The 12,778-nt window shown below is 36.9% G+C and overlaps 2 protein-coding genes across 2 annotated transcripts; one reads left to right on the top strand and one right to left on the bottom strand.

Annotated features, from left to right (window-relative positions):
• Positions 1 to 149: 149 nt before the first annotated feature.
• Positions 150 to 7,594, bottom strand: LOC117786750 (fibroin heavy chain). Its single transcript, XM_034625112.1, has 5 exons — positions 7,427 to 7,594; positions 6,139 to 6,276; positions 4,110 to 4,291; positions 921 to 1,681; positions 150 to 795 (listed from the first exon to the last, which is right to left on the bottom strand). Exons 1-5 carry the CDS (start codon positions 7,534 to 7,536, stop codon positions 292 to 294), a joined length of 1,695 nt encoding a protein of 564 aa, XP_034481003.1. The 5' UTR covers positions 7,537 to 7,594; the 3' UTR covers positions 150 to 291.
• Positions 7,595 to 10,748: 3,154 nt separating this feature from the next.
• LOC117787687 lies at positions 10,749 to 12,389 on the top strand. Its single transcript, XM_034626279.1, has 3 exons — positions 10,749 to 10,923; positions 11,371 to 11,672; positions 12,102 to 12,389. The coding sequence occupies exons 1-3, from the start codon at positions 10,749 to 10,751 to the stop codon at positions 12,387 to 12,389; spliced, it is 765 nt and encodes a 254-aa protein (XP_034482170.1).
• Positions 12,390 to 12,778: the final 389 nt, after the last annotated feature.

Here is a 12,778-nt window from a genome sequence, read left to right on the forward strand (position 1 = left end):
TAATATTAAATACTCATGCTGTGAAAATTATTAAGAAATCTGCGTAAAAAACAGAGTTTTTTATACTAAAGGTTGAATTTCGACCACATTTCTTGCCACTTGCAACCGTTATATTACCGTTAAATAATGAAAAAACCCGTTAATTTTTAAGAATACATGCACTCATGTATTTGGCATTTAAATACTGTTAAAATTGATTGTGGTTTAAGCGCAGTTAAACCTTAACAATTTGAATCGCTTAAATGTACATACTTATGAACTAGTGATAGAACTACAGAATGTGGAAGTGGTTTAATGCTCCCTGCTGCCGCTCAGCTCGGCAATCTCGTCCTGTCGCAATGCCTCCGATGGCGACAGGTTGACACGTCCGCCCAGTGGCACCAGATCGATGTTCTGCACATGGGCACGCACACTTTGACCCGGTGGCAAGCCCACATACCATTTGCCCACATTCCGGATGACGGTCGAGTCACGATGCCGTTGCACCCACTCACGATCCCGATCGATTTCCAGTATGCGATGATTGGTGGTCACCAGCGGTGGCAACGAGCTGCCCACATCGTCATCATTCAGATTGTAGTTGTCGTCGGAGCCGCTGGCGGCGCTGCTACCGCCTGTGGGTGGCAGATAACCACTTTCGGAGGAGCCACCACTAAATCTATTTGTGCTGCTGCCGCGGTTTCTACTTGCCGAGGAGGAAGAGCTGCTCTCCCGGAAGCCACCACTACCAGTTCCAGCTCCGCCTTTTCCTCTTCCTCCAGCAACTCCTCCTCTTCCACCTGCTCCTTCCCTTCCTCCTGCTCCTCCTCTTACTCCTTCTTTCTTCCACCTACACCACTAACTGCTCTCCTTCTTCCACCACTTCCATCTATTCTTCTGTTCCTCCTCTTCCCCACTCACTTCTCTTCTTCTGTTCCTCTGTTCCTCCTGCTCTCCACTTCTCCTCCTGTTCCATCATATCTTGTGCTGCCCCTGCCTCCATTACCTGCCGCATAACCACGTCGATCCTCCTTGTCCCTTGAGCTACCACTAGAGCTGCTGCTTAATTCAATATCTTCCCCCTCAGTACCCTCCCCGCCCACATCCTGCGCCACTGCAGCATCCGCTCCACTTTCCCCAAGCCCACCACCGCCAGCCGGCTTCAAGTAATCCGTACCCGATCTGCCCCTGCCTCCACCCGCTGCAGCACCACCCGCACCACTTGGTCCGGAGCCACCACCACCCAAACCACCAGCTGCTCCCCTGCCAAAGTCATTTGCCAAACGGAAATCCGTATCGCTCAGTCGAAAATCCGCCACAGATGGATTTATATGGGTACCTGGACCCACACGATTGTGCACCACCCGATAACCAATGCCGGCTCCGGCAATATACTCCACGGTGCGTTGTATGCCCTTGTCGTCCAGAAAGGAGTAAGTGCCTCTCACCAGGCCATCGGAGGCACGACTCTCGGCACGTCGATGATCGGGACCAGCTGCAATGAGTTTGTAGCTGCCACCGGGACCACGTTGCACCGACATCTTGCCACGCGCCTTGGGATGCGACTTGTACAGCGGACTGGAGTAGCCCACAATTGCCGGATTATCCGGCACCGCATTGGAGATCTCAAAGCCAGTTCCAGCTCCGGCGGCATAACGCACACTGTGACGCTCACCCACATCATCCACATAGGAGTAGAGACCTGAAAGACAGGATGTATATGACACTCTTATAACTCTACTTTACACATTTTTTAAAAACTTTAAATAGACATAACTTTGCCAAAACTTAACCGATTTTCATGCGGAATGTCATATTGATCACTATTTGGCCCCAAAATTGATTCTGCGTCAAAATTTTATTCTTTTTAAAAAATTGATTTTTGCCCCTCACTGTCAATTTTTTCCTTACTTACCCCTTGGCACTTTTTCAAAAACTTCAAACCTGCATAACTTTGCCAAAACTTGACCGATTTTCATGCGGAATGTCATTTTGATCATTATTTGGCCTCTACTTTGATTCTGCATCAAAATATTCTTTATTTAAAAAATTCGATTTTTTCCCCTATCACTGTCTATTTTATCCGTACTTCCGCTTGACTTGCCCCTTGACACTTACTCAAAAACTTCAATCTCTCATAACTTTGCCAAAACTTGACCGATTTTCATGCGGAATACCATTTTGATCATTATTTGGCCTCTACTTTGATTCTGCATCAAAATATTCTTTATTTAAAAAATTCGATTTTTTTTCCTCACTGTCCATTTTTTCCATACTTACCCCTTTACACTTTTTCAAAAACTTCAATCTTTCATAACTTTGTCAAAACTTGACCGATTTTCATGTGAAATGTCATTTTGATCATTATTTGGCCTCTTCTTTGATTCTGCATCAAAATATACTTTATTTAAAAAATTAGATTTTTTTCCCCCTATTACTGTCTATTTTATCCGTACTTTCCCTTGACTTGCCCCTTGACACTTACTCAAAAACTTCAAACTATCATAACTTTGCCAAAACTTGACCGATTTTCAAGCGAAATGTCATTTTGATCATTACTTGGCCTCTACTTTGATTCTGCATCAAAATATTCTTTATTTAAAAAATTCGATTTTTTCCCCTATCACTGTCCATTTTATCCGTACTTTCCCTTGACTTGCCCCTTGACACTTACTCAAAAACTTCAAACTGTCATAACTTTGTCAAAACTTGACCGATTTTCATGTGAAATGTCATTTTGATCATTATTTGGCCTCTTCTTTGATTCTGCATCAAAATATACTTTATTTAAAAAATTCGATTTTTTTCCCCCTATTACTGTCTATTTTATCCGTACTTTCCCTTGACTTGCCCCTTGACACTTACTCAAAAACTTCAAACTATCATAACTTTGCCAAAACTTGACCGATTTTCAAGCGAAATGTCATTTTGATCATTACTTGGCCTCTACTTTGATTCTGCATCAAAATATTCTTTATTTAAAAAATTCGATTTTTTCCCCTATCACTGTCCATTTTATCCGTACTTTCCCTTGACTTGCCCCTTGACACTTACTCAAAAACTTCAAACTGTCATAACTTTGCCAAAACTTGACCGATTTTCATGCGGAATATCATTTTGATCATTATTTGGCCTCTACTTTGATTCTGCATCAAAATATTCTTTATTTAAAAAATTCGATTTATTTTCCTTACTGTCCATTTTTTCCATACTTACCCCTTTGCACTTTAACAAAAACTTCAATCTCTCATAACTTTGCCAAAACTTGACCGATTTTCATGCGGAATATCATTTTGATCATTATTTGGCCTCTACTTTGATTCTGCATCAAAATATTTTTTATTTAAAAAATTTGATTTTTTCCCCCTATCACTGTCTATTTTATCCGTACTTTCCCTTGACTTGCCCCTTGACACTTACTCAAGAACTTCAAACTATCATAACTTTGCCAAAATTTGACCGATTTTCATGCGGAATGTCATTTTGATCATTATTTGGCCTCTACTTTGATTCTGCACCAAAATATTCTTTATTTAAAAAATTCGATTTATTTTCCTCACTGTCCATTTTTTCCATACTTACCCCTTTATACTTTTTCAAAAACTTCAATCTCTCATAACTTTGCCAAAACTTGACCGATTTTCATGCGGAATATCATTTTGATCATTATTTGGCCTCTACTTTGATTCTGCATCAAAATATTTTTTATTTAAAAAATTTGATTTTTTCCCCCTATCACTGTCTATTTTATCCGTACTTTCCCTTGACTTGCCCCTTGACACTTACTCAAGAACTTCAAACTATCATAACTTTGCCAAAACTGAACCGATTTTCAAGCGGAATGTCATTTTGATCATTATTTGGCCTCTACTTTGATTCTGTATCAAAATATTATTTATTCAAAAAATTCGGTTTTTTTCCTCACTGTCCATTTTTTCCATACTTACCCCTTTACACTTTTTCAAAAACTTCAATCTTTCATAACTTTGCCTAAACCTAACCGATTTTCATGCGGATTGTCTTTTTGATCATTATTTGGCCAATTAATTGATTCTGCATCAAATTTGTTTTCAATTAAAAAAATTTGATTATTATTCAGTGCAAAGTAACTGACTTATTGTTTGGTTTACCTCTTATTCTATTGCCGGCATCATTCTCCTCGCTGCGCGATTGATCTGGCGTGCGAAAACTGAAGCTGTAGGAGGGATCATCGTAGGGATCGGCAAGGGGATCATCGGGGCTGCCACGTGGACGCACTGGATACTGGGCCAAATCCATTTTGCGATGTATTTTCGGACCATTCGCGCGAAAGCTGCAAGGGAGAGAGTGAGAGTGGGAGGCAACAATTAGCTGTATAGCCGTTTAATTGTTGTGGGAAAAGTTCTCGGAATTGGGGAAACTCCCCCTGAGGGAAACGGATATAGTCGACTGCTAAAATCGCTCGCCAGCTGACAACAGCGTTTTAATTCAATCTGATGATCACGCACGTCATTGCTTTGATTACCGTTGCCACATATGAAGTAAGTTCCCTCGATTTCCCCTTCACACTCTTTGTCACTGCTATTCAAAATTAAGCTACTTCTTATCTAGCGCTGTGCATCTTAATGAATTTTCCGAGTGCCATGTTTCACCTTAAATACACACACACATACACACACACACACACACACATACATACACACCCTCTTATACTTACACACAATTTGTTAACAGCTTTTTGTTTTCCCAACTACCGGAGATTGCAAAAACAACAAACATTCGAAATTGAATCTAATCAAAAAATCAACAGCAATCGTAAATACAACCAGTGCTGCCAGTATTCTAGAAAAAAAGTTGCTTTTAGCGGGAAAAGGGACGAAAAAAAGATAATTTTTCAAAGAACAGTCATTCAAAAAAGTTTTCAAATTTTTTGTCATATTTTTAAACTTTTTTATTAATATCCAATCTGCTGAATACCTTTATCAAAAGTGAAAATTTATGTTGCAATGAAGTTTTTTAAAATCAGATTTATTCCTACAATTTGCCTTTAAAAAAAGTCAAATTTTTCTAGGAAAAAAGCTGTTATGCCAACACTAGTTGCAACCAAAGACAACAACGTTTAGGCCACAACAAAAAACAGTTGCTTCCCCCATCTATTTCCTCTCTCTGCTCTTCAATGTGTTAGAATCGCCTCGTCTTCAACTTTGACTGCGAGCCACGCTTCAGTGGCGCTCTGGGCACTTTGGCGCCCCGTCTTGGGCCTGTCGTACCGTTGATATATGAGCTCGCCGGAAGACGAACCGAACAGATAACTCACTTAGCTACCGCACTTTACTCAACCAGACACAACTTGTTTTTCTGCTGCAGTTTATTATACCCTCGAATCAATGAAGCTAACTAAAGAGTTTGAAATTATTGCATCTGAGAGAGTTGGAGAGGCATCAGTTAGCATTTATCATATATTATAGGGTATTTTTTAGTCGATAACTTAAGCAAACGTATGTTCAAGACAGGAGAGGGGCATCTACAAGCATATTCTTGATTAAAGTCAAAAGAATTTGTGTGTTTATCTGTTTTATATTTTTCTAGGGTATCTGTTGGTCGAACAGCTTTCACATTTATACAAATAATGTACTCCACTACTACATTATACCCAACCAGCCACATTTTTGCGCTCCTTGGCGGCGACTGCTGGCTTTACATACCCTGTAATTATGAAAATTGACTTAAAAGGGTATAATGAAGTAAAGCAAATGTATGCAACAGGCAAAATGAGTCATTGTTAAATCTATATAGCCGACATATGTTGGACTTGAGTTAATTTTGTGTGTTCTTAGTTCAGCTTTGATTCTCTAGGGTAACTGTTAGTCTAGCAAGCTTTAGATTTCTGTGCAGACAGCTCTTTTAGCTATCTCAGTTTACTCAAGTAGCCTCTTATTATTCTAGCTCGATGTCTTTTACTCGCTCTAGATACCCTGTAAGCATAGGAAATTACTGAATGGGGTATACTAGACTTAAGGAAATGTATGTAACGGACAAAGGGAATCCTTGATAAACCTGTATACACTTGTTTAAAGCTATTTTATATTTTCATTTTTGAAACTTTCGCCTAATAGGGTATCTTCTAGTCAAACACCTTCAACTTCTTCAACAATTTTTCATAATTTTGGCATTACTCACCCACGTGGTCCGGCTGTGTAAACGGTCTCTTCGATTTGGCCGCTCGCTGGACTTCGCGAACCATAACGACCTCGCACGATGTTGTCTGGAGTTCCAGAGGCGCTATGATAGAAGCCTCCAATGTCATCATTTGCATGTCTATCCAACAGCAAGTATCCGAAATGTAATTGCGTGTTGTCCATGCGTGGCAGTGAGTGAAAGAAAGACACACATAGAATACAGTTACTCAGCGAATGACAGCGAATCGGGGGAAATAAACGGGGAGGTGAGGATGTTAAAATATACAATGCTCCACACGGCGTATACGTATTATTCGCATTATTGTGGTTGCCAAATGGTGTTAAAAAGGTGTTAACAACGCCAAAGTAGACGGAGCGTGATGCGTTTTGTTAGAGCCAGGTGTAAAACATATTTGATTAAATGATTTGTTTACTTTTTTTAACAAAAAAAAAATATATAATTAAAATTGTTTATTGTTAAGAGCTGCTAACAACTCAAGTGTGTAACATGTAGCGATCAAAAGTTGGCCATAATTAATCAACATAATATGATAGAAAAAAAGCAATTGTTTATTATTTAAGCTTATGATTAATCTAATTCAAAATATTAGTTTAAAATAAAAAGCTTTTTAAGTGTCTGTTAAGCAGAGAAATAGCTAATATTTTATAGCTATCCCACAAGATTAACTAATACCGAATTTCTAATACATGTTTAATGTAAATGTTTCTGCTTTTTATTTCAGTTTTTTTTACTGCTTAAAAAAATATATATGCACGCATATAAATACATATATATATATTTTTAATTTTTTCATAATTAAAATGAGAATATTTAAATTTCTGGAAGCATTTTTTATACAAGTTTAAGTGTTTTAATTTAATTAGTTTGGTATAAAAATGCGTCTAGAAGCAAATTCAACAAGCTGGGAATATCTTTATTACATTTGTATTTATTTGTGTTCTTGTTATATTTTCTTAAATAAGTTCAAATGAAATATAAAAATTAAAGTCTGTTGTTTAGAATTAATTATTTACACCAATTTTTATTGTATTTTGACACAAAATTGTTTTTATTTTGGGGCTGTAAAAATGTTTAATTATTTCACAGGATGAATCCATTATTTAAGTGTCACTTTTAAATGCATTGCTTTGAAGTTTGTTAAATATTAATTATTTTTGTTGAAAGTTAACTTTTTGAAGTCAAATTCAAAGGATCCTTTTTTAATATTTGGTATTCATTTAATTTAATAAATTTAGTTTAGATTAAAATCACAATTGTAACTTTATACCGAAATTGAAAGGAGCCATCTGCATTGATGGTATTATATTCAATTTCCGCTAGCACAGGATCACTCAGGAAGCCAAGAAAAACGCAAGAAATGCAAAGAAGACGCAGCATTTTCAAAGATTTATCGAAATTAAAACGAGTGGAATTAAACGCGCATCCTGCAGGCAGAGATGAAGGCACAATCACAGTTACAGCTACAGCTACAGTCAACACTCAGTATAATGGACAATGAACGCGACTCCGTGTGGCGGCAAGAACAACGCGACGTTGACGACTGAATGCGCCAAAGCGTTAGACCTTCGTATTTAAATACGATTCTCAGGCGAAGCAGCGAACGGTGGCCAGCAGCTGAATCGGTTAGATTCGTTCGTTCAACAACAACAACAACAGCTGCCACTTGTCTCACCTGACCACCCACCAAAGTGGCAGCCACGAAGATGAAACAGCAGCAACAACAACAACAACATTTGTGTGCAAATTGCGTTACACGAAAAACATTCAGAGTGTTGCGAAGTGAGGGGAATAGAAGGAAGGTGAGAGAATTTGTTCTAATGATGGACACGCAAGTGTCTGTTGTTGTTGTTGTTGTTCTTGTTGTTTCTTCTCAAACTGAAGTTGTTGTTGTTGCTGCTGCTGTTTGTGCAAGCATTGCTAACAATGTTAAGAGTCTGCTTGTTCAGTAAATTGCAACAGGAGAATTGTAGAATGGCTGAAAAAAGGAGACAGGAGTAGAAAAGTCGTGGATGCAGCTCTGTTAACTCTGCAGCTGTCTGTCAATTAGTTGAAGTTGCTCTTTTGTCGTGCTGTTGTTCTTATTTTTATTCTTATTCTTATTCTTATTCTTGTTGTTGCTGTACTCCTTGTTGTTGTCGACGATTTAGCTTCCTGTTTGCAACCGCATTGTTGACAATTTTCCAACTGGAGTTCAGCGCGTGATCTATGCCAAAACGTTTTTCCTGAGCATTGAACTCAACAAAAGAATGCACTAAAAAAAAAAATACGAAGTAAAAGAATTTCAGTATGAAATAGAATTCAATTTAAACAAACTACAAAAAATGCTTAAAGAAAGGAAAGCATAAACTAGAATGTTTAAATGTGTTAAATTTGTCAAGTAAAGCACGAATTTTAAAATTATGAAAAATATTGTGAAAAAGTTGCAGTGATTTTTATAAATCTTATTAAATTTACTTTACTATACATTAACATTTTTTATGAAAAATAAATACTTTTGATGGTATTTTTTTTTACCCAAAAACCGAATAATCTCTTGCACAATTTATTAATTATAATACTTAAGTTTGGCTGTAATATTATTAACATGTTTAAAAAAAAACAAAAGTTATTTTTTAGCTTTCTAACAAAATATTCTATAACGATTATTTCTAATAAGCAATGTTGCTAAATACCCAATAATTTCTTTACATTTTCTATTCCTTAAACAGTTTATAGTTTAAGCTAAACTATATTTAACTATATTTCTAACTGCTAAAGAGTGACTGCAGTTTTATCATTTAAAGTCTGAATTAGCTTTCTGCTTTAGCTTTCTTGTAAATTTATTCAATAAAATTTATTTTTTTATATTTAATATATTATATATAACGTTGCTTTTGCTCAGTGTAAGCATAGGCAATTTTCAATATGACACGCCCACTTTGATATTCAACGGGGCACCGTTAGAGTTGCCCGTCATCTTTTCGTCTATGGCTATTATAAATTTGTTTTGGCCCGAGTCTAGGTCAGTGTCTTAGCTGCAATTTGCGTCTTGGCCTGGCACAGCATGTTGCAATTAAAGGCAATTACGCGACGTGCCAGCAACTACAGGAAGAGTTGCAGCTCGTAGCCAAGATTCTCATACTCGACGCGACTCGACTCGACTAGATGTAGATACTACCACCCGCCACAATTTCCGCCTAGGATGTGCCGAAAAGAATTTCCAACCTTTTTTAATGAGCATAATTAGCGAGCAGGTGGAAAACCATAGAAGTGAAGAACTATAGAACCACAGAGGCTCCACAGTTATTGGCCATTGTTCTCTACATTAGAATGAACATAAGAAAATATGTCAAATATTTGCATTAAATTTTGTATTTATCGCGTGTCACGAGCACTTTATTGAAAAATAAATATAATAGGGATATAAGTGAATAAATATTTATCAATAAAAATAACAAATAATATAACATATTTATATACGAGTAATTGATATGAAATATACAATTATTTTTAATAAGAGAACCCTTAATTTATTGCATAAAGATCTTTTTTTTATACAAAATATAATTTCAAATAGAACTCAAATAAAACTGTAAATTATGTTAAAATTCTTGATTAGAACAAAATTTTTTCTTGTAGACAAAATCGTAATTAATTAATCATTTACAGCAATAACTCTAACGAAAGTAATTTTTTTTTTCGGCATTAGAAAGAATAATCTATATATTTCTAAAATAATATTGAAATTTGGCCTAACGCTTATCTTAAGTATTTTCCAGAAATAATACCAAAATACTGCAAATATTTTTTAACTAAAAAAAAACTTCAAATATTTTTATAATTATTTTGTTTAGTCACGCGCACATCTCTAGTTAAGAACACAAACTCACAGAGGGCGCTGCTAGAACGAAAGACTTAAGACACGAACTTGGAATCGCTTCGCTGCGTTTTGTGCGTCGAACGAATTTATTATGATTTACTGACCCACAAGTACTTATTGTGGATGTTGTTATTGTGTGTTTTATGACTGCCGCATAGTATTATAGATAATCTTGATTATAGTTTAGTTTAGTTTAGTATAATATGTAGATTTATTAGAGTAATACAAAAATGCGGAAGACTTTTTTGTTGGTCATTTATTGACCAATTGTGCAGCCAAGTTAATGAGTTGCTCTACTCAATTACAATATGGCTTAGGGTTGACATTGCTGTGGAACAATGGACTTGAAACAACGACGCCACTGTACAGTTATGTTGTGTTAATAACCGTAAGGACAAGTTTGGAGGCAACTGCACGCATGGGAAATGTGCAACCAGTTGTTGTTGTCGCTGTTGTTGTTAACTGTTTGCAAGTATTACTGTTGCACTTTTGTTGCTGTTGCCATTGAACCACATAACCATAGAGCAAAACTGGAAATTCATATGCGTTTCACTGCCAACTGTTTATCTGCTGGAGAGGAAGGCCAAATGCCGGCAATCCTGCCACTTTGGATGGAAAGTGAAAATGCTTTCGTTTTCATTTGAACAATTTTTGAGCTGCAGCATTCAATTGACAGTGTTTGCTCAAACTGTGCGGTTCAATTCAACGCATCAATCAAATTGTGTGCAGCATGAAGATTATACAACTCTTACATATCTTATGTGTTATCACATCCATCAATGCTCTCGAATACATCATACGCTATGAGAAGAAGTCGCGCTGCTTAAATCCTCCGCGCACCGCGAGACGTGTGGAGTCTGTGATAAGGGATTGCCAGGAGGAGGTCAAGAACAAGCTGGTCACGGGTAAGTAAAAGAGTTTCATTTTTAAACCATATTTATTTATTCCATTTTTCTTGATTTTGACATATATAAAATTATTAAATAAAGTACTACAAACTTTTAAAAATTAACCTAATAAAAAGTATTTGTATTATTTTTAAACTGATGTAAAAGTCATTCTTAAATAATATTTTACAAGGTTAAATATTAAACACTATTTAATTTATGTAATTATTATTATCAGATGCATAATTGCTTTATTTCGAACCTTAGCTCAATTTTATACAAAATAAAATGTTTGTTACATCAATTGTTTATCTATTTTGATAACTTTTAGTTCTTGACGTATTCTATAAAATAAATTATTATTCAACTAGAAACTTGCGTCTAAGAAATGACAATATTATTTGGTGTTTAATTATTTATATAATAATTATTTTTTCAATAATATGACTCTCTCCTTTTTAATAGAAGCCTACGAGATACTCAAGGAGCAGGTGTCGCAGAAGGAAACACACAGCGATAGCATTGAGCATATAGAATCCCTCGACTGGCCGCCCGTTCCCGATGAAACTGTGGAGTTGGAGCAACCACCCACAGGTGGCGCATCATCCAGTGCCAATGCCAGTCGCTATGAGTACATACTGTTTGATGAGCCGGAGCCGCGTCGCCGTGTGGCACGTTTAGTGCGCAGCATTAAACGCCTGGATGTGGCAAGTGTAGGCCTCTATCATCCGACGCTGGTGCCGCTGGAGGATAAGCGCATAGCGGGGGTAAGTAACTAGGCTAAAAGGATGCCACAAGCTCCTGCCACACTTGCAGCCATTCAAAATCTAACTTGTTAATGAACGTGCAACGAGCAATTAAGTTCAATGGCATTGCCATTGATTTGGCGTGCAATTAAAATTAAAATGCAACCTCAAAGTACAGTCTCCCCCACCTGCCTCATGCTAAAGTCAGGGTTGTATTTTTTTATCGCTAGACAATTGAAAGAAAAGCGCAGTCGTTGTTGCAGTTGCAGTTGTTGTTGTTGCTGTTGTTGTTGTTGTTTTTCTATTCACACACAACCAGCTAAATTTTATGGCTGAAAAGTGCATTTTATGGTTGCATTTAATACACATTAGCTGCATTTTATGCATCAGCAAATTGAATGCTTAGTTAAGAGTATTTTTCTGTTTCTTCTCGTTGTTGTTTTTTTCCAGTGTCTGCTGCACTGCGTCTATGCCAGAAACAACGCCATTGACAAGAACGGTTGGCCAACACTCGATGGCTTGGTGGACTTTTACTCGGAGGGTGTACACGAGCACGGCTTCTTTATGGCCACATTACGTTCCGTGAATCTCTGTCTGCGGGCCATGACCAATAAATATCATGTGAATCGTAAAGACTTGCCGCAGAAAGGCGAAAGCTGTGATTTGGCATTTGATGTCTTCGACTGTATATCCGATCAAATAACAGGATATTGTCTCGATCAATATAGCAAATATTAACTTAAGAAAATGAAATGTAATAAAAGTTGTTTGATATTAATAAGAAAATCACTTTTAAATTTTATAACTGCAAGGCTTTCGGTTTTAATAGCGCCATCTAGCTTCGTAATACTCAAGCTAGCCTTTGGCGCTATTTCCACAGCCCGTTTGTAACCCAAAGCTGCTCAGAGATGGCGCCACTGTGCAGGTCATCGCAGTACGAATGTGATGCTTGTCTTCTTAAATGCGCTTTCACTTTTATAAGAATCAATAAATTTATATAATTAAAAATAATATAAATAATAAATAGTCTGAAAGAAAAAAAATATTAGCGATTTATTATCAATAGATCAATTTCTTTCTGCTTCGCGCGCAACTTGTTCATAAGAGGCAATTAAACAAGCTGGCAG

The sequence above is a fragment of the Drosophila innubila genome (assembly GCF_004354385.1).
Source record: "Drosophila innubila isolate TH190305 chromosome 3L unlocalized genomic scaffold, UK_Dinn_1.0 0_D_3L, whole genome shotgun sequence".
Classification (NCBI taxonomy): domain Eukaryota; kingdom Metazoa; phylum Arthropoda; class Insecta; order Diptera; family Drosophilidae; genus Drosophila; species Drosophila innubila.